The sequence below is a fragment of the Alosa sapidissima genome, chromosome 7 (assembly GCF_018492685.1).
Source record: "Alosa sapidissima isolate fAloSap1 chromosome 7, fAloSap1.pri, whole genome shotgun sequence".
Taxonomy (NCBI): domain Eukaryota; kingdom Metazoa; phylum Chordata; class Actinopteri; order Clupeiformes; family Clupeidae; genus Alosa; species Alosa sapidissima.
This window is the reverse complement of record NC_055963.1, coordinates 27,502,875-27,525,374: the sequence shown is the minus strand read 5'-3', so window position 1 is coordinate 27,525,374 and position 22,500 is coordinate 27,502,875. Positions and strand designations below refer to the sequence as shown.

The 22,500-nt window shown below is 50.3% G+C and overlaps 1 protein-coding gene across 1 annotated transcript in view; it reads right to left on the bottom strand.

The window, feature by feature from the left end:
* agrn (agrin) overlaps positions 1–22,500 on the bottom strand; it is a 228,496-nt gene that overhangs the window by 19,259 nt on the left and 186,737 nt on the right. The window contains 11 exon segments of the mRNA XM_042099348.1: positions 1,728–1,862; positions 5,141–5,370; positions 5,975–6,190; positions 6,546–6,738; positions 8,059–8,439; positions 8,659–8,778; positions 9,991–10,105; positions 12,856–12,983; positions 16,352–16,477; positions 18,818–18,878; positions 18,880–19,226. Coding sequence (XP_041955282.1) covers positions 1,728–1,862; positions 5,141–5,370; positions 5,975–6,190; positions 6,546–6,738; positions 8,059–8,439; positions 8,659–8,778; positions 9,991–10,105; positions 12,856–12,983; positions 16,352–16,477; positions 18,818–18,878; positions 18,880–19,226 — 2,052 coding nt within the window.

Here is a 22,500-nt window from a genome sequence, read left to right as displayed (position 1 = left end):
GACAGTGCGCCCGTGCAGTACCTGCTGTCAAAACCTCTCGACTCGTTCACAACGTGATCTGGCCAGCAGCTACTTCTCTGGCTCTACCTGAGTCTCTCACTCTCTCTCTTTCTCTCTCTCTCCCTCTCGTTCTCTCTCTCTCCTGAACACTCTCGGCTGACTGAAATCTCATTAATCATGATGTGCAGCTGACTGATGCGATTACTCATCTCATTGATTTAATAGAGGAAAAAATACACTTCACCGCAATGGACGGTCCCTGGTCATTGATTTGGTTTCACCTCCATTTATTTTAATCACTTGGTAATGGAGACTTGCTTGGTCAAGGGGTTACTTGCTTGGCTCTGTTCTGTTCCACTGCCTTCCTCATCTGGGGAGGTGTGATAAGTATGGGATTTAATGCAAGTCTGCGTGCGCCCGCTGCATCTGGGCTTATGAGCAAAAGCACAAACTTGTTTAAGCGTTCTCCCACTCCCATAGCTATCTATAGCTGGCTGTCTATATCTACATCAGAACACAATGTCTGTGTCTCACAACTTCTAAATCCAGGGCTGCTATAATAGAAGTGGTAATGATACTCATTATTGCTGGGCGCTGAGCTAATCTGCATTGAGATCTGTCAGAACAGAATTCTATTCAATTGGCACTTAAGCTTCATTCTTCCTCTGTACAATGTTCTGGGATGTCTTTTTTTTTCAATATCGTCATGCAGTGAAATCTTTTGTCATTTTAGAAAGCTAATTGTATTAATTCAATTCATTAATCTAGACCTCTTTTCTGTCTTTCACCATCCTAGCACCATATGACAATTATACAGGTACCTATTTCTCTCCTCATGCAAATGAACTGAATGTTGTCATCAGGCAAGCATTCTGACATTTGAAAATGTATTACAATTTCAGTAAGCAAAGTGTACAGGGACACAGAAAGAAACAGCGAGAGAGAGAGGGAGGGAGAGAGAGAGGGAGAGAGAGAGAGAAAAGTACAGTAGAGAGGGGCAGTCTTGGGGGGGTGGGTGGCCCTCTAATGATAGCTTCAAACAGGGCTCGGGTGCTGCACTCCTCCTCCTTAGCCGTGGCCTGGAGCTCCCCACGGAGTAGAGGCTGCCTTCCCCTTCCATCCACCCCCAAAACAGCAGCAGTGGGTGGCTGCTGCTGCTTCTGCTGCTGCTGTTGCTGCCACTGCTGATGTTGCTGCTATCGCTGCCACCGCCACAGCTGCCTGCCGACGAACTAGTGCATCAGTGGGGCTCTCAACCCGCGCCTCAGCCTCCAAATCCCCTGCCAGTCAGCTGCCAAGCCCCTCTGGGGGGACAGCGCAGCGTTTGATCTCCCAATTCAAGATGGAAATGGAGCGCCCCCCACCCCAGGAGGGAGGAAATACACTGGCTATATCCTGACTCCTGGTGAGGAGCCCAAAAGGGGCCTGAGAAACACCTCTACTCTCCTTCTCTCCTTCTCTATGGTTCGCCCAGGTGGCATTGCTCGCCCCGAGCTGCAACGTTCCACCCGTCACGGTGGTTAAACAAACGTCTTCTCTTCTTGTTCACTCTTCCGCCTGTCGTGTTTCATATCTGCAAATATTTTAATCCAGAAGGGGGGCAGAAGACTGCTGGCATTGGTTGAGAACACACCTGAGTGTTACAAAACACTGCAGTGCTCCGAGACCTATTTCTAAACGCTTGTGTTTTGGACTGAAATGATACTGTGGCGTGCGGGCGGCCGTACCTTTGTCACAGTGCTTTCCTTCACGGCCCATCGGACATTCGCATTTGTAGCCGCCTTCTGGCAGAACCTGGCACTGGGAGGACGGGTGGCATTTGCTGGGGTCACAGGGGTCGTGTGCATCAGCACAGGTCGGTCCTGCGGAGAAGAGAAGTTGAAGTTAGGGAGGGAGGCACAGAAAGACAGGGAGGGGGGATGTCACAGGGGGACAGGAGAAAACAGAACTGTTTAATGGGACACCATTATACACACAGAACCTTTGCAGGCTGTTAAGGACCCCCCTGCCTCCCTTTCTTCTTGTTCTCCTATCGTGTGGGGGCAAGGATTTATCCTGTAATGGAGGTCATTTTCTAATAGGATTTAGAATTATTACAACTCCAGATTACGGGCTGGGGGAGAGTGGGCAAGCCACGAGCAGCCGAGAGATAAAATTGGTCCTGGACGACGACGACAGCGGTGGCGGCGGCAGCGGCGTTGGATCAGCCCCGGTTTCATCAGAATTTGTCCCATCATTAGGGCGAGGGAAGCTGGCTGCAGGCTAAAGGGGGGGCGTGTGGTAATGAAAGCCCCCCACTGAGTACTGAAGGCTCAGCTTCACTCTGCCTCTGCCACTATATCAGCCAGCCAAAGTGTCCATCTCACAGAGAGAGAGAGAGAGAGAGAGAGAGAGAGAGAGAGAGAGAGAGAGAGAGAGGAGAGAGAGAGAGAGAGAGAGAGGGGGGGGGGGGGGGGGGGGGGTTGGGGGAAGGAATGGGTAGATAAAACAAGAGAATCACAGTAAAGGATAGACTGAGAGAGAAAGAAAGAGAGAGAGAGAGAAAGACAGAGAAAGAGAGAGAGATAGGGAAAGAGAGAGAGAGGGAGAGGAAGAGAGAGAGCGAGAGGAAGGATTGAGAGACAGAGCGAGTGATGGTGAATGAGAGACGGAGAATAAGAGCGAGCTCCAAATAAGGCTGGAGAAAATACACACATCCCACCATCACAGAGCCACAGCTCCACTTAAATGAAAGCCTCATTCTCCACATTCATCCCTTCAGCCAAACACTCAGCCTGCGCTTCTGCCTCTAACACAAGCGAGACAGTGTTTCCACACATCTTTCTCTCTCTCTCTATTTCTCTCCCTCCACTGTATAACACCTCATTCCCTTCTGAGGCAATGCAAACTCGCGGCCATCTCACTAATGCCGCAATTCAACACAACTCAAAGGCACGGCCGAGGCAATAAGGGAGGGAAAAAAAACATTATTTCTAGATGAGAAAACATCAGCTGCCCACACACTGTATTGTGTGAAGAAACTCATATCTCGGAGACAGATTATATCTGTGGCACGAAGCGATCCCCCTTGGTTTTCTCCTCCTCCAGGATTGTTTTTCCTCCTCCCATCTTCCCTCTCCTTTTAGCACGCACCACTTTGGCTGAGCAGAGTGTGTGGGTCTGTGTGAGGATGAGGGAAAAGCTTCAGTGTGTCTTCAGTGCACACGCACACACACGCACACACACACACACACACACACACACACACACACACACACACACACAGTGTGTGAGTGTGCGAGTGTTTTGTCTTGGTATTAAAAGCCAAATCCGCCACACAGTCTTTCTATAAGGTCCTCATTAGCACTCAGGCGGAGGACTGAGGCCGTAGAGGGAGGTGGTGGGCAGGAGGGGGCAGCAGGGGCCAGGGGGCCGAGTCGTCATGGCACCACTGGAGCTGCTCAGATGCCACAATTAAAGAGAGCCTTGCCGGGCAGACCAATCACACACAGACACACACACACACTCACACACACACACATGCACACACTCACACTCACACGTGTGCGCCAGGGGCGGAGTGGCAGTCGGGACGATCACCAGGAGTTTTCCCGGTGGGCCGGCCGATGAGTCTGCACGGTGCGGGCCGGCCCATAGAGCTTTAATCGCGGCCGTGACCATCGACATGATAGATGCATTAAGAATCTTCCGTGAAAATCTCCAAGATCTACACTTTAACACTTAGAAAGTCCAACCAATATTTATACCACTCGCTCACTGTCTATATGTCATTCATGGTTACCCTGCACACTCATCTCTCCCATGCTGATTTTGAGCTCAATGCAAATCAAACCAGCTAATAGGCTAACTGAAATAACACCATGCCAATCTCTAGGCATGGTGAAGGGTATGTGATGATGTGGGGCTATTTTAATTCCAAAGGCCAAGGTAACTTTATCAGGATGCACAGTATTCTGGATCCATGAAATAACTAGCCTTTAAAAATAAAAATCTGCATGTCTCTATGGGAATTTAACATAGGGGTGGGAATACTTAACTTATGACCCCTGTATTTTAAGGAAGAACATTTATTTATTTATTTATGATACATTATTCATTCACTAAGAAAATTGGTGTCCTTAAAGGTTAGATATTTCCTAATTTTTCACTTAAGGCATTAAGATCAATTTCCAAAAGATGATTTTATATTCCTCTTTTCAGTCAACTTTAGCATGGGTGCCAATACTTTTGGGCATCACTGTATATTTTGTTTGTGCTATTGATGTGTGTGCATGCTTTGGGGGGTGTTGGGAGGGGGGGGGGGGGGGGGCGGCGGTGCCATCAGTGCCCCACTCCGCCCCTGGTGTGCGCGCACATCTGGGAGAGATGCTAATGCAGGTACAGTACACACCAGCATGGCTCTGGGCTACAGTGAGTGGGAGGAGAGGAGCTGTTGCTGTGCGCTGCTGAAGCCGAACCTCTCCAGATAGTTAACTAACCAGGATTAGGAGAGGAAACACATCATTTTTCCGCCAAATTAAAAAACCCACTCTGTGACCTCCACAGACCTCAAAGCGCAAACACATTCAGTACTGTTGGCCATTTGGCTGCCGGGATGACCTCATTGACCCAGCACTGAGAGACAGAGATGGGCACTTGCAGCCTTTCTGGGCATGCCAACGGGCCTGTGCTTCATGGCCGCATCCTACAGTAAGACAAGCTCTGGGTCACTAATTACGGGATGAGCGCTGCCTCTGCTACGAGTCCCACTGCTCTCCAATGTTGCTAATTACTGCTCTTTGCTCTCGTAATTAAAACTCACGACCCGCTGCAGAATGCATGAGACCCGAGAGCTGGATTTGAAAAAAAAACATCTACAAAATCTCTTTCATTTAAACGGACCGGTCGTGAGGGGAACGTGATTATAATGATCTACGTGTGTGTTGTCAAAACGGTGTACAAGAGGGTATAACTGCTGAGGGAGTGCATTGTTTTTTTATCAGACGAGCGAAATAAGACAGCATCTCTCACTGACTGCACTGCTCCACACTGCATTGACCTGATTTTCCCCCCTTCCTCCTGAATCTTCCCTTTGGGGTACACACAGAAAAACTACAAAAAAAGAGAGATCCTGCACTGAGCCGTAAGGGAGAGAACTGACCTGAGAAGCCGTTGACACACTTGCAGTGGAACATCTCGGCTTCTTTGGCCTGGCAAGCTGCGCCGTTCCTGCAGGGGTTGGGCTGGCACGGGTTGTTGCCACACTCGCCCACGGCGGTGCCGTACAGCACGTTCTCGCCATTCTCCTGAAGGTTGTACAGCATGTTGTTGACGTCCAGCATGCGGACGCAGCCCACCAGGCCCGTGGAGATGGACGCCCGCTCCTTCACACTGAGAGAGTGAGTGAGAGTGATCGGGAGGGTAGAGAGAAAGAGAGAGAGAGGGAGGGAATGGGAGAGAGAGAGGAAAGGGAGAGAGAGTGGGGGGGAAGGGAGAAACCTGTTGGTTAACCAAACAATTTTCACAGGCCACAGGCGGTGATCACCACACAGTTATGCCTGCGATTCAATGAGCTAAGCATACACGTGAGTCACCTCATCGCTTTTGATTAAACATTGGATAAAGGTACCGTGTAAGATGGAAGATGGAAGATGGAACACGGAACACGACTCACACAACCCCTGAGAGGTTTGGTGTTGTTTAATGGCACCTCTGATTGACGATGATTATCTTTCACAGACTTTTGTCTGTTCCCATTAAGTCTTATTACGGGAAATGTCTCGCAGCCACCTTTTGAGCTGAGGCAGAGTGCAGACAGATGACATATTTTAGGATTCAGCTCACTCCCCCAATCACGCCTAATTTGAGTGGCTGACATTATCTTCCGTCGGTGGCTGGCGGCTGAGGAGATAGCAGAGCTCGTTGACATGTGGACACACACACACACACACACACACACACACACACACACACACACACAAACACACACACTTACTCTTGCGCCATCTCCTCTGGCGTACCGCCGATAAACAGGTCCGTGCCGAGGTTGAGGCCGTCGGTGCCTGGCGGGCTCTGGCCCTCGACCTGGGATTCGCTGTCCACACTCAGCATGGCGTTGCGGCGGGTGCGAGTCATCACCAGCTGGTGCCAGCGGCCAGGCTTCACCGTTACCTTACTGGTCACCGTGCAGGTGCCGGAGCCTGTGTTGAACCTGTGAGAGTCACAGGAGGGATGACATCAGTGAGGATGGACGTAGTGAGTTATATCAGTGCTACACCAAAGACATGTTGAGAGCTCACATCATACGGTAAAAAGTACTGACACAAAACCATCTTATTGGGAAAGGATAGTCAGAGGGATAGAGATAATTGATCTTTTTGTTCCCAAGAATATTAATTTATTGAAAAATAAAGGAACTAGTGAAAGAGAAACAGGGAGTACAGAGAAAACGGTGGACAAAAGAGATCTTACAACTCTGCTACAATTCATAGCTAACTACCAAACCCCAGCCATTGCCTCCCAGCTAAAAGAGAGCTTTCTGCTGTCCGACATCTCTCAGTACCCACCTGAGCTCCACTTTTCCGTTGACCAGTGCCAGGGACAGGAAGTCCTTCTTGTCGTTATGACCGTTGTACAGCAGGATGCCGGTCATCTCCGAGGCCCGGAACTCCATGGCGATGCGGACAGTGTGGTACGCCTTCATGGTGGGGAAGGCCAGGTAGGACTTGCCTCCGAAGGACGGAATGTAGTATTTGATCACTGCAGAGGAGAGAGCGTAGAGAGGGGGGGGTGAATGAGCATTACATAAACACGTCCCACAGATTCGTTTACTCAATGTTACAAAAAGGCTCTGATTGTAAAATAACTGAGGGGATTTGGGGAGCATATCACAAATACTGTTTATGTACCGCTCTGCAGAAGGGTCTCAGTAGGCAGTGTGAGTGTGTGTGAGCGAGCGTGCATGTGTGTGTGTGTGTGTGTGTGTTTCTGAGTGATTGAGTCTGTGCCTGTGTGTCAGAGACTAAACTGTGTGAGATTCATAAATATATGTATTACTCAACAGAAAATGCCTCAGCAGACTTGTGTGAGTGTGTGTACGAGTGAGTGTGTGTATGAGATTGTGTGTAAGAATGTGTGTGTCTGCGTGCGTGCGTGTGTGCGCATGCATCCAAACTGTGTGTAAATTGTGCACCACAGGGGCATTCAGACAATGATTGGCTCACATCTTCTTGATTGCGGCGTAGTCTCTTTGGACTGCTTCCACTCTCTCACTGTCTCTCTCTCTCTCTCTCTCTCTCTCCCTCTCTCCTCCAGCATCCTCCACTGTCTCTCGCCCTCTCCCTCCAGAGAATGGCTCCCTGATGAAGCCCTAGCTCTCCCCTATGGTTCTTATAATGTCCTCATTGATCAGGGGGAGGATTGCAGGGCACCGCTTGAGCCTTCAATTAGCCACTATTTTCCCGCTCCTCACGCTGAGAGACTTCTTCACTGGCTAATATTCATCAAAGTAATTAGTGTCAATTATAATTCGATGCAGCTGCAAGAGGTAGCTTCTCATCTGAGCCACCGCGAGGGCACGGACGAGAGAAAATGGAATTCCAGCGAAAAACACCGGGGTGTCTTGTCAGAGCCGTGTGTCGTTTTTCAATAAGTCGGAGGAGGAGGAGGAGGAATGCATGATGCCTCACATCAAGCTGAAGTAGGGGATGTGTAGGATTTGTTGTCAGTGTGTAACATTGGCATTTGTATTCAATGTTTTCTCTGAAACAGCCGTATAGAGTGAAGTGTTTGTAAACTGTGAGCGATAGTGTGCGGGGTGGGGGGGTGGGGGGGAAACTGAGGCGTGTTTTTTTTTTGTGTGTGTGCGCTGGAGGGATTGTGCTGTGGGGCTTTAGAAAGCATTAGCTCTCAGGAAAGGTAATCCGTGGAGATTTACAGCCATGCCTCTCTACTGTGTCTCAAAGAAAGCTAGAGCAACGGAAAAAAGGCAGCAAGAGGAGGAGAAGGAGATAGAGAAAGAGAGAGAGAGAGAGAGAGAGAGAGAGAGATGATGCCCTTGTGGTGCCCCCGTCCCCTCACCTTTCTCGCAGACGGCACCTCCGCGGCCGGCGGGGCAGATGCAGATGAAGTCGCCGTTTCCGTCGTCCTCGCACGTGCCTCCATGTCGGCAGGGCTGGGAGTCGCAGGGCTTCTGGGGCCTGGCGGCGTGGGACACGGGCCTGGTACGCACCAGGATCTCCTTGGTGGTGCTGGAGACGGTGGTGGTGTGGGGGCGCTGCGTGAGGACCGGCGGGGGAGCCGTGGTGGAGCGGCGGACTGGGTAGGGGCGACGGGTGACGGCCGGTCGGCGTGTGGTGAAGACGGCGGTCGGGGGCAGCATGGTGGTAGTGGTGGTGGTGGGTGTGGTCGCCGCGGCAATGGTGGTGGTGGTGGTGGTGAAGTAGGGCAGAGTGGAGAGACCTGAATGATGGCACGAAGCACAGAGAAAAAGAGAGAGAGAGAGAGAGAGAGAACAAAACAGGAAAATGAGCACTGAAATGCCTGTTATTACACCGCATTTATGCTTTCAAAAACATTCCGGCTGCGCTCGCTTTCGCGGATGGAAAAACACAACGGCTGCCAGCGCTAACCAGCACTCATGTCCATCAGCCTGGCACAAGGAAATGGACACTGGATTACCGTAATTTGAGAAGCTGATGTTGTCCTCCTCCGGCTTCTTGACCACGATGCCAGGCTCGCGCGCTGCCTTCAGCTGCTTCAGGAGGGCCCCCTCGATGTCCGCCACCGCGAACCTGGTGTCTGCCACACAAAACCCACACACATCATAGTATCAACAACCTCCGTCGCACAACTCCCAGCACATCACACAGGCCCCCTTTTATTCTAACCAATACCGTGCAGCCATAAACGCAACAAGGCCAAAAAATGCGTCGGTAATAGACTTTGGGGAGCACTTGTCCTAAGCAAACATGTGTTGGAGAGGCGCCGAAGTTCGGCTGGCGTTCAGAGAGGCTCTCCTGCGGCCTCCGCAGATGGGCCAGTTACAGGGCGGCCCCCAGACGGGCTTTACGACAGCCGCTCTCGGGCCCAGATAAAAGACGCTGAATGGAGCCAATAAAAGGCGACTGCTGCGAGAGGTTTTTATTCGCCCATTCAGCCGAGCGTTAATGGCACACAGAGGGATGGTGCCGAAATGAGGCGGCTGAGCTGCGGAAAGAAAAGAAAAAATGCCAACCACACAACCCCACCCACCCATCTCCACACACACGCAGACACACACACACACACACACACACACACACACACACACACACACACACACACACACGCACACGCACACATACACACATACACACACACACACACACACACACACACACACACACACACACACGTGCACACACACATGCACACGCACACATGCACACGCACACACACACACACGCACACACACACACGCACACATGCACACGCACACACACACACACACACACACACACACACACACACACACACACACGCTCAGACAAAGCTGAGTTAAACAAGCTTTCACACTGTAAGAGCCCCCACACTAAAACAGAAGCAAAGGGAAGCACTAGCCTTGTTCTTCACTTTCAAAGCTGCTCTTTTTGAATAATGACTAAATGTAATTATGTCCCGTCTAAAATGTAAATGAAAGCCAAACTATGTGGATGATGGATATGAAGCACTGCTTACATGTTATATAACTCTAAAAGAGCCTCATATTGTTTCTCTAGTACACAACAGACTAATGACTATTATATTGCAAATGTATTATTGTGAGTCCTGTTATGCCATAAACTCTTATAAGAATATTTGTCTTCATGTTACATAACAATAAATGCTTTATACTGCAAGCTATATATGTTAGTTAAGTGGCAGATTATATATAACCATAACCATAAATGCTTTATACTATAAGCATATATATATATATAAATATATAAGATAAAATATATGTCATAGTGTATTCTGGGAGTGTCCCCATACCTGGGTCAAAGTGAGCCTCGATGAAGGCCAGGATGGAGTTGCTGGGGGCCAGGTTCCGCACACGCACACTCTTAAAGTCCTTCTGCACCTCAGACTTGCGGAACAACTCGTTGAGCTGCGATGGGGAGAGGGGAGCAGAGACATGGAGAGTGAGACATAAGAATAGACAGCATGCCTGGGATGAGACAGTACGCTTGGCGTGTGGCTGTGGATGCTCTAGTTAAGGACACGCGCATCCCTTGTGGAAAGATAGGCTGAAAGTGCGGGTCGAATCCCACCGGGCTGCCGTAACCAAATTGACATTTTCCGAGCGCCGTACAAGTAATTACATGAACACAGTTTCCAAAGCAGCAGTAAATGTCACGTTGCCATGACATTCTTCCACATGCGGTCAGGATTCCAAGGGAGCATTCTGTGTATATTTGTGGGTTTCCCCTAAGCATTCTTGTGTGTGCTGCTATATTTAACTGGATAAGTATGTGTGAGTGAGTGTTTGTGTTTGTTTGAGTCTATGTGCGCATGTGTGTATGTGTGAGTGGCTATTTATGTATTAGTACCTTTATCTATGTATGTGTGCGTGCGTGTGAGTGTGTGTGTGTGAGTGCGTGTGTAAGTGTGTGAGTAAAGGGATGTGCATTTCCAGTCCCACTTGCCAAATACATCATACACACCCGAGCCACTATAGGAACTAATCAAGGGGAGGCAAACATCGGAGGCTTTCAGAGTGAAGCATGTCATTTGCACCAAACAAAACCCACCCGCCTCCCCGCACACCAGCACTCCACAGCTCTCGGCACACCGCGGCGGCGGTCACGACTGAAGGAAAAGACTGGTGGCCCGTCTTTTTAGTTCATGTTCAATCAAATGGCGTGCCCCCCCTACAGCTAACCTCGAGTGCACTTGAGCGAGCATGCCTGTGTTGTTAGATTTCACCCCCTGGGAGGCCCTCTTCTTTCAATAAGTCAGCCAAGGAGGGGTAGTGGTGGTCGGGTTGTCAGGAAGTGTGTGTGTGTGTGTGTGTGTGTGTGTGTGTGTGTGTGTGTGGTGATGGGAGGGTGGGTGGGGGGGTGCTCTTCACAGAGAAACAGCAATTCAGATTTAGAATAGAGACAGAGAAAGAGGGGAGAGAGAGAGAGAGAGAGAGAGAGAGAGAAAGAAAGAGAGAGAGAGAGAGAAAGAAAGAGAGAAATAGAGAGAGAAATAGAGAGAGTGAAAGAAAGGAAAAGGGGACAGTAACAAAAAACACACACACACACACACAAATAATCTTAAAAAGGATAATAGGTTTTTGCCTCTTGGCTGCACCTCTGCACATACACACACACACACACACACACCACGGGGACCCCTGCTGGGCACAGAGAGAAGGGCAGAAGCCGAAAACAATCACTTCCTCCAATCCCTCCCCACCCACCGGCACCACGGCCTCTTCCGCAGCTCCAGCATCGTCTGCATGCCCGCCAGCATTATTAGAAAGCCGGGCCCCGGCTACAGTACACCCCAACGGGCACTCTGACCCAGAAAGTGTCCCTGTCCTCCGGTGCTATTTACACACAGTCTAGCAAGCAGGGCCTCGGGGAGGCAGGGAGAGGGACAAAGACTGAGAGGAGACAATGGAGAGAAGGGAAGATGGAGAGAAGGGAAGAGATGGACTGAGAGAGAGAGAGAGAGAGAGAGAGAGAGAGAGAGAGAGAGAGAGAGAGAGAGAGAGAGGGAGAGAGAGTGAGAGAGAGACAGAAAGGCGAAGGGCAAGAATGAAAAGGTTGGAGATAAGAAAAGAAGTGACAAAGACAGGGAAGAGAGAGGAAGGAGTGAGGGCTGGAGTGGGATGGGGAGTGGGGTAAAGTGAGGTCGGGTGGGGGTGGGGGTGGGGGTGGGGGTGGGTTGCTATCGGGTGATACAGACGGCCCCAGGGGGCATGGCCAGATGCAGCTGGGTTCGGAGGCTGTGGATTAGCGCTCGCCAGAGGCCTCTGACACCATTTCCATGGCTGGCGCCTACCGATGGCTTACCAATCGACAGCAACAGCGGTGGCGGCACTGGCTGCGGCTAGCTGAGGTGAAGCGGTCTCCGGATACGATGTGCCCACACCTCTAGAACTAGAGAGGGGCGCCACTGACACACACACACACACGGAAAGGGCTTATTACCCACTCACTCCACGCGCGGGGGGTGTGGCTCGCTAAAATCTCGGTCACCGCTCCGCTCTAACATTAGCATGCTATGTGGGTCTCATTAACACTCTGCCCTTGGGTTCGCAGACAGGAAAATGGTCCTGCTGAATAAGCTGGGCGCACTCAAAAAGATACCAGGAAAAAGAAAAGGGGGGGGGGGGATTCCGAAAAATAATGCCCATTCTCCTGACAACAACAAAATCACAGGTATTAGCAGATGTAAATGGTCGTCTTTGAGGTTATCTTGTACTAGTTTATCCTATTTGTTATAAGCGGAAACCACTGTGCAGAAAGAGGGCGACCAATAACGTTCTTGACGGGAGCCCAATCAAAGGCCTGAGAGGCCAGTGTCCTGCAGGCAGCATTTCCCAGCAGGCTTTGATTCTTCTTATTCAGCTAATTAGTTACCTGCCTCGACTCAAGCCATTAGCTAATCAGCCAGATCAGCATGGCAGAACGAATGTCTGCAGGGTAGAAGCCCCATGTGAACTGGTTTGATTTATTAGGAAGCCCGTTTGAAACAAGGGGGATTTACATTACAGTACTTCCTATACATGAATGGCAAGTCAGAACCAATCACAAATGTATATATATTAATTTACAAGAGGGAGGCAGGGATAGTTTCTGTGTGGCTGTTTGTGTGTTGTGGTATTGAATTAATGCTGTATGTCACCAAACGAGTCAAACTCACCGCACTCTCGATGCTCCTGGCTGTTTCCCCAAACAGCTCGGACTTAGGGTCCTCCATCTCAGGTGTGTAGACCATCTCCTGGCCATCTACCTGGTCCAGATGCAGGAAGCCGTTGAACCTCATGGTGGCTGCGGAGGGACAAACCCAAAAGACACTCAAACGGTTGTCCTGCAGCCATGTGAGAAGCATTCTCACCCAAACATTTTGTACATTTTAAAGGCACATACATAAAAACTGTACACACTACACATACAACCCCCCACACACACACACACACACTGGTTCAGAAGGTGGGAGTTGTTAGCATAGTGCCAGTTGTGTGGTTAGTGATGGAGGCAGTGCAGTGTTATTGTTAGCTGGGTTGGAGGTGGTGGAGAGGTGGCGTGTGTGGTTCCTGCTGGTGGGGAGTTAAGAAGGGGTAGGGTGGTGGTGAGGGGTGTCAGGGCCTCTCTGTGGTGGAGGTGGAGGAACACAGAGGAGGTGTGTGTTTGTGTGTGTGCATGGGGGTCGGTTGGTGGTGGTGGTGGTGTTTGGGTAAGAAGGTGTGGGAGCGCGGGGTGGGGAGCACATGGACGAGAGTGTGGAATGGGCTGGAGTTTACCAGACCGGGGCTCTTCCCATGAGCTCACAGACGCATGGAGGACTGAGTAGAGAGAAATCCGTTAGCAGACATCAGACACATGATAACAAACAAACAAACACACACTCACATGACGACAGAGACACACACACACATACACACACACACACACACACACACACACACATACACTCACACAAAGAGAGAGACATACACAGACACATTAACACACAGATTTACACAGGTAAGTAACACGCACAGACAGCACATTAGAGCAAATTAAAACGTCTTCTCACAAGTGGCGAGGCTCCGTTACACTAAGTAGCTTTTATGCAAGTCATCTCTTAAGGTTATTGCAACCATTTCTTACAATTTGCACTGGCAGTAATGAGGCCAATAGGAAGAATGAGACAGAGAGAGAGATAGAGAGAGAGGGGAGGGAGAGAGAGAGAGAGAGAGAGAGAGAGAGAGAGAACGAGAGAGGGGTGATGATGGCAGTGAAGCAAATAATAAATGAATAAAAAAGCGAGGGAGACAAGGAGAGGGCGAATCTGACTCCGGCAATTGTGAGCGATGGCAGCTTGAGGATAAATAATAAATAAAGAGCGAGCCGAGGTGGGCGCAGTACGGAGCGGCTGGCGGTGCGACGGTGCGGAGGAGAGGAGAGATGAGGAGCCGAGAGGAGCGGAGAGGGGCGAGACGCCCGCTGCTGATGCTGGGTTTCACACGGCTCATAATCAACCGAACAAATTGCCCAAATCAATCACGGGCGCTCCACTCGGCTGCAACTAGGGAGAGCACTTGTATGATTATCGTGAAAGATAGCCGTAATTGTCTCCTAATCCCGGGTACCGGTGACTGACAGGGACTGGTTAAAATTGCATGATAACACCCCCCACCTCTCTCCTTTCTTGTCGTCCAGACACACATCACACACTTGATATCTGATGGAACTTTAAAAAACGAGAAAATGTGGACTGCTGGGGGTGGTGTGGGGGTTGGCGTGTGAGGAATTGGAGAAATGAAAGAAAGGAGTTTGAACCGATCAAATTGTAAATCAGAGACATCTGAGGACAATCATTTCCCACGAGCAGCCATGACAGTGAATGGGGGGGCTGGGTGGGGGGGGTGCCGACTCTCTACTCGCTTAAATTAAAATGCTAAATTCACTGCCAGTCATTCAGGCTTCATTCACACAATAGAGCACCCATTAAATACTGGGGAGAACGGGTGTCTTCCTTTATCTCACTCTGCTCGCAACGAGCATGTCACTGGCTGACTGACTTGACGGAAATAAAAATGTCACATTTTCAAGGAAAATCAACCCGTGAGAGAATTTCACGCCTTGGATAGGTGCATATTCTTACATCAGGGCAAGCTCTGGAGAGACAAAGGAAGTGCTGACACAGTGTGACAACGTCCCGAACAATCCAAGCAGCCTTCTCTTAAAAATATGAAGTATAGACTGTACGAAAAGCTAACTAAGAGTATCGCAGCCTTTGCATGTTAATCCCTTGGTGTTCAATGTGCCATTGAAAAAGTTGTTATTTTTCATTTTGGGGGAACAATGCAAGCTTCCAGAAATGTCTTTGCACTCGCAGCTCAAAGATAGAAGATTTATGCTTCATATTACTCCAAATCCACAGGGCTCTCTGTGCATGGCTAGGCACCAGGCGGGTAAACTGAAAAGGCCATAATTCCCCTCCCTGCCCCCCTTAGACAGACATCTTGAGATGCAGCACCTTGTTCTTTAAAAAAGCGGTCGGTGACTTAATGCCATCAGAGGACACCGAACAAACCGGGCATTAGCACCTTTGCCAGAAGCGACAGTGACACATCGTCAATAAGGGACGCCAACGGCAGCGAAACCACCTCCCCCCTGCTGATGGATATGTGGAGCGACGCTAACACTTGACCTGTCGGTTCCTGTTCCAGCGAGAGGGAAACACTTGACCTGTCGGTTCCTGTTCCAGCGAGAGGGAACATTTGCCACCTCTTTGCTTGCGTAGAACATATTGATTATTTCCCATTAAGTGTAATTCCTACCCTTGATAAAGAACGGAAAAAGAAAAGATCGTTACGTGAGGTGGAAGTAAAGGAGGGACATAATAACTAAGGGAAGAAGGGATGTGTGGGAAAGAGAGAGAGAGAGAGAGAGAGAGAGAGAGAGAGAGAAAAAGAGGGAGAGGTGATCTGCAGTCTGTAAGTGCATGGTACATAAGCTGCCTGCCAGTCTATCTAAAGCCGCAGTGGCCAAACATGCAGTCTATGCTTTCCTCTGTCCCCCCCCTGCCACCCCCCCCGCAGGACCCAGGTGATTCACTGAGGCTGGACGGGAGCCCAGAGGGAGGGAGGGAGGCTCTGTGTTTATGTGCGTTTTGCCCCACTGCGGTTTCTCACTCACAAACACCACCATCCCCCACCCCCTGCAGCCCCCTGCTACCGAGCTGGCTACTAATGCCACAGGCTGTGCAGTAGCACTGGTGGAGGTCCAAAAACAAACAAACAAACAAACAAACAATAGCACCAACGAGGGTCAGCTGAGAAGGGGCGGAGATGGGGGGGGGGTCTTTCTTTCCACTTTCCCAGCTGACTGCTGACAGGGGCTATTATGTTTGTTTGTGCACATTGTTTTGTTGTATCAGGTGTTGAAGATTTATGTACTGTAAGCATGTGAGAATCCCTTGTGAGTGTGTGTGTGTGTGTGTGTCTTTGAGAGTGTATGCTCATGTGTGTGCTGCAGTGTACTGTACTTGAGACACACAAGTGAGGGAGGCATTGATTGTGTGTGTGTGTGTGTGTGTGTGTGTGTGTGTGTGTGTGTGTGTGTGTGTGTGTGCGCGCGTGTGCGCGCGCGCGTGTGTGTGTGTGTGTGTGGCAGAGCATGCGGCTGAAGTGCCCGGCGGGGGTACTCACAGGGGCAGTTGGAGCCCTCGGGGCTGCTGACCGCGGTCCTGCCGTCAGGGCAGCAGCCAAAGGGGGTGTTGTCGCAGGACGAGCGCTCCTCCGGTGGGGGCATGGTGGTCACCACTGCTGTTGGGCCTGATAACAGGGTTACGCAGATGAAGGGAGGGGGGGGGGGGGGGGGGGTTAGGAAGGGAAGAGAGGCAGATCTTCACCAGGTTCCCACACTACAACACAGCAACAACAACCTCCACAGGGCCTATGGACAACATTACTGCACTAGCTCTCTGACTGCAGAGGGTCTGTGTTCTCTCTTAAAGCACTCGATTTCTCCCGCAGTAGTGGTTGCTCCCTGCTGAGCGATGTGCTGGATTTGCGAGCAATGGATGGTTGGAGTCATGGATGAGGGATTGAGGGTGGCAGAGATGGAATAAAAATGGCTGACACCTGTTTGTGATATCTGCCACAGACGTAAGAGCCTGTCTGCTGGAGATTGCTAGGCAAACAGTACCATCACTTCTGTTCCTTTTTTCTCAGTTTCTTTTTTTTTCCTGATGAGTTGTAAACGTGTGGAGGATTTGAAATTGTAAATCTCAGTTTTATTGATTAGGCACCACAATCTTTGGCAGCTCCTCTCAGGGAAGCTCTGTTATCATTATCATGTCCAAACCACTCACAGTGTGTTCCAGCATCTCTAAGCTCTTTTACCCTCCTCCCTGTGGTCTCTCTCTTTCTCTCTCTCTCTCTCTCTCTCTCTCTCTCTTTCTCTCCCTTTATCTCTCTCCCTCTTTCAATTTTCTTTTTTTTGTGTGTTCATGTGTGTGACTGCACTACAGCCTTTTTCCTGTCTGAAAGTCCGGCGAGCTGGTGGCTGGGCGAGATTAGGAGAGATCGTTGAGAACACAACTCCCGCTCGTTAAGCCAGTCGCAAACACATCAGAGGCCAACTTCAAGGACTCTCTGACCATGAGTGAACTGGCTGGCAGACGCCGAGCGGGCGGAGAAAATGACTGTTGGCCAAGGCGACGCACAAGCATCCCCTGCGCATCTGTTCCCCCCCCCCCCCCCGCCCTCGTTCCCCACACACACACACAGGACCCCACACACCCCACTACCCCAAACCCCTCTTCCTCGCCGGCTCAGATTTACGAGCGAAGGTTCCGCATGTGACGCTCTTTGCAGCAGTCTGTTGCGTGCTTTTATTATTCCCTGGGGACTAGGTCTGGGGGAGGACAGGGTGGGGGCGAGGGAGTTGTGTGTGTATGTGTGTGTGTGTGTGTATGTGTGTGTGTGTGTGTGTGTGTGCGTGTGTGGTGTGCGTGTGTGTCCCTCTCCCTCATCTCCACTCCCCACAGGACACGGGTCTCCTTGGACGACGGGACACGTGTGCGGCGCAGCCAGTCGCTGACACGCATATAAATCTGGACGGAGGAGTCAGTGGCAGGGCCCCGCTCTGTTCCATCAATTTTGGCAGTTGAACCGTGCTATTAGCTCACTCTCCAGGTCAGAGAGCCACGGCACCACGCTAAAGAACCACTGATTGAAAATGGTGAGTGCTGTCTGTGTGGGTCTCTGTTCTGTGTGAGTGTAAACGTGTGTTTGTGCGTGTGTGTGTGCTGTGTGTGTGTGTGTGTGTGTTGTGTGTGTGTGTGTGAGTGTGTGTGTGTGTGTGTGTGTATGTATACAGTATGTGTGTATGTGTCTCTGAGAGTGTGGGTATATGTGTTTATGTGTGTGTGTATGAAAGAGTCTGTGTGTATGTGTATGTGTGTGTGTGTGTCTATAAGTGCGATTCACTCACTGGACAGCAAAAGACGTTGAGATATATAACAAAAAAAAACAAAGATAAAAAAAAAAAAAAAAGCGACCAGTGGGGATTTGGCCAGGAGACACAAATCAACAGACCTCCAGACAAAGCCTGTAATTTGGGACAGTATCCTGCATCTCAATGGGGCCTCGTTCTGCTCAGGGATGCGGTCCTCGTACAGCCGGTGCTGAGCAAAATGCCTGCCTCTAAAGACAGCGGGCTGAGCTGCCAACACAGCCTGCGTTTCAACTCACGCACCCCACCACAGCACACCTCCAGTGCCCTATTACCATATTATACTAAGCTTTGTTTGGGATAAACTGAATAATAATTTCATTATGGAAACTTGAGGTCACATATCAGAAGCAAAACATCAGAAGGTTCATTAAAATGCACACATATAAAAATATAAAAAGAACAGCAAGAATATTTTTTAAGTCACCTTCCCGTGTGGGTGTTTGAACTGCATGTTATTTTCTTCCCTTATAAAATTTCAAACAAGGTGTGATAAAAATGAGACGAAAAATGTATATTCAGGCTTCACATATGTAAATGCACACCCAAGTCTCCCTTTGACTCAATTCTCAGCTTGACAGGCTGAAAGTACATGGGGAGTGAAGAGGGATTGTGGGTAATGTAGTGAACTGTGGTGGATGGGGCGAAAAATTTACCGACTGGCTCTGCCTCTCCGCTTGCCTCTGTGGCGGTGCTGCCCTCGTCCTCGTCGTCGCCGGCTGGGCTGCCCGCTGCCCGACTCCTCGAAGGTCGGGCAACGCTCGGGCGTGTGTGGTGGAGGCCGGCGGCAAGCGGAGGTGGTGGTGGTGGCACCGTCATCTGATGATGGGGGTGGGTGGAGTGGGCAGGCTGGTGGTGGTGGGTGGTGGTGGGGCGGAGAGGGTGGTGAAGTCGGCGGCTGTGGTGACTCTCTGGATGGGCGGCAGAGCTTCGACGATGCTGCCCGGCTCCTCTGTGTCGATGTCGTAGTCGGCCACGGTGGTGGCGGCGTTGGTGGTGGTGTGGGCGATGGGAGGGGGTGGTTGGGAGGGTGGTGGGGTCTGACGGTCAACTCTGAGATGAGTTCTGGACGGGAAGGAGGGGGAGGGAGAGCAAGCAATGGAGGATGGGTAAGCAAAGATGAAAATGTAGTGCGTTCACCCCCACCCCCCAGAAGAACCCCACAATAAATACCCCCCCCCCCCCCCAAATCCTCTCTTCCTCTCTAGCCTCCCTTCATCATACTCTACCTTTCCCCTCTTTTATCCCTCTTTCTTTTTCTAATACTCCTCTTCATCGGTCTGAAATAGCTTTATGCTCAGCGTGTCCCCTCTAATCCTTAATACCATCCTGGATGTCTGAAAGATTAGCATCAGCTCATCAACACAGAAAAACACCAGGCCGGAGGGTCGCGTCCGGCTGAATGGAGCCTCACATTTCGTGTCTCACATCTCCCATCTCGCGTCTCGCTCGTCTCGTTTACGACACGTTTTGGAGACAAACACCCTGCACACCTGCGGCACTGCCGCCGCTCCTTAGCTGGATCAAGCCTGAACGCTGATCTGGCGTATTTTAGACCCCAGCCAGGCCAGGCTAATTAGGCACCGGTTATGCTTTTTTAACAAGATGGCTGATGTGAGCACGGGGGTGGGGGGGGGGGGGGGTTGTGGGTGCATAGAAATGCACCAACAAGCATACTCAAGCACACCCACAATCACACAGAGAGGAATACTTGTGATGAGTTACAATGCCCTCATCACAAAAATATTCATAAACAAGTTAGAGAGATCATTTCTGTATTAATGTAACCCTCACATCAACTCATACACAGTCTGTCTTACCCATACTTTCCCACAAACACACACACCAACACTCTACATTCACTGTCTCCTTCTAAACTGTTTTTAATTCCTCCATAAGTTACTGTGTGTGTGGTGTGTGTGTGTGTGTGTGTGTGTGGGGTGTGGGGGGCAGGAGGGGGAGAAAAAACCTTTTAGGAGCGGTCCAGTTTAGAAAAACACACACAGAAAAAACAGAAATGCCAGAGAAGATAACTGTGTGTGTGGGGGAGAGGGGAAAAAATTAATAATCTGTGGTCACAGTCCAGGCATGAATTCAAGAGCTGTGAAAAGTAAAGAAGCTTGTGTGTGTCAGAGTGTTTTTGCTGGGTGCGGCGTGTGTGCGTGTGTGTCTGTGTGTGCATCAGAGCGTGTGTATATGTGTGTGAGTGTGCATATGTGTGTAAGCGTTGCCTGCTCGGGTTGCGGAGCGTGCGAGTGTGTATCTGCAGATATGAATTATATATCCGTATTCAAATGCTGCCTCCTGTAGGGAAGCTTTAATCACAGGCAGACAGAGCCTGCAGTGATGAATGATTGATATAAATGGGGCAGGAGAGGGAGGCTTTAGCTGCGGCTTCAAAGATAGCTCAGCTCCGCTCTGCGCAGTGAGGCAGGCCAGGCAGGCATGCGGGCGAGGCGCGGGCACACACGGGCGAGGGATACGCGGGCGTGGCAGCGCAGAATGGAATCGAGCTCAGGCTTGAGCTTGAGTTCGATTTTTTTAGAGCCTCGCCAGCGTCTGTCAGCCCCTTTTCCACCGCCGCTGGCCGCTGTGGCGAGAGCAGCATCAACTAAGTCTACACCACCACCGCCACCGACCCCAAAACACTCCAACGGCAGCGCCCAGCCCCAGTATCACCCCCCCCCCCCCCACACACACACACACACACACACACACACACCAGCCACCAGAGAAAGAGGAGCATTTGCCATGCAAGGACTCTGCTGTGAGGGACAAACACTAGCAATGGAGGCGATAAATAAGACAATAACTCAATAACCTGAAAGAGGATGACTGTGGGCTGTATGTGTGTGTGTGTGTGTGTGTGTGTGTGTGGTGTGTGTGTGTGTGTGTGTGTGTGTGTGTGTGTGTGTGTGTGTGTGTCTGTGTGTGTGTGTGTCTGTGTGTGTGTCTCTGTGCGTGTGTTTGTGCAGGAGGTGGGTTGAGCTCACGGGCAACAAACAACGACCATGATACAACTGTGTGTGCAAGCTTCTGTGACGAAATTGCCACCTCTGGTGTTGTGCGCTTTCCCTGCACCGCCATCCACTCCAACTGAAGGACGAGGCCATGTGTCGAGCCCTTTTTGACGCCGTGGGGTTGTGATAACAGTTAAGTGAGGGGATTTTTAATTGTGTACTAATCACGGCACCTCTGATCAGCCATTATCCCACGAGGTGTGAAATTTGATACCTTACAGAAAAAGCTATATTTATCAGTCAGCCATCAAAAAGAGAAGGAGGTGGGGGGGTGGAAGGAAGTGGAGAGGAAAGAAACCAGAGACAAATAGAAAGAGAGAGAGAGAGAGAGAGAGAGAGAGAGAGAGAGAGAGGAGAGAGGAGAGAGAGAGAGGGAGAGAGAGGGGAGAGAGAGAGAGAGAGGGAACGAGATGAGAGAGAGAGTAGCTGAGCCCAGGAGTGCATTGATGCTATCATGGCATGTTGTGGAGCACACTGAGTTTCTCCTTGGCTACACCTGTCACTCAGGAGCCAAGTGTTGCGTTTACACCCCAGAGAGAGGGAGAGAGGGATAAGGCCAAAAGAGAGAAGGATACAGAGAGAATGAGAGTGAGTGACAAAGACGGAGAAGGGTGAGAGAAAGAAAGAGAGCAAAAGACAGAGTGAGGAAGGTAGGGAGAGAGAGAGAGAGAGAGAGAGAGAGAGAGGTGCCCTCCTACCCCTCCTGAAAGCTGAGTCCTGTGACGGATGAAAAAAAGAGATGTGGGGGAGACAACCGGAGGCCCAGGGAGCTGGGTGGAAGCTTGCCTTAATCAGGTTTAACGCTCCATTTTGAGTTTCCAAGAGCACAGAGAGACAGAGAGAGAGAGAGAGAGAGAGAGAGAGAGAGAGAGAGAGAGAGAGAGAGAGAGAGAGAGAGAGAGAGAGTAGAAAAAGGGCTTTGGAGAGAAAGCAAAGGCAAAAAAAAGAGCAAGAAAAAAATCTTTGTCATCGTCGCTTGCCTCGACTGTGTAGTTATCTTTGAAAGGCAGTTATTAAGATGGCTGTCTTGTCTGCCTCATACATTCCAGGAGGGAGAGTGCTGAGGAGCAGAAAAGGAGAGAAAACACAGAGAAAGAGAGACGTGGGAAGAGGAGAGAGGGAGAAAGAGAGAGAGAAAGGGGGGGGGGGGGTGATGAGGCTGAGATAGAGGGGGTGAGAAGAGAATGAGAGAAATTAAGCTAGGATGGAGAGAGAGATTGAAAGAAAGAGAGAAGAGAAGAGAAGAAGGAGTAAGGTGAGTGATGAGCAGGGAAGCCAAAAATTAAAAAAATGGGGGAAGGAAAGAACCAGAGGGGGGA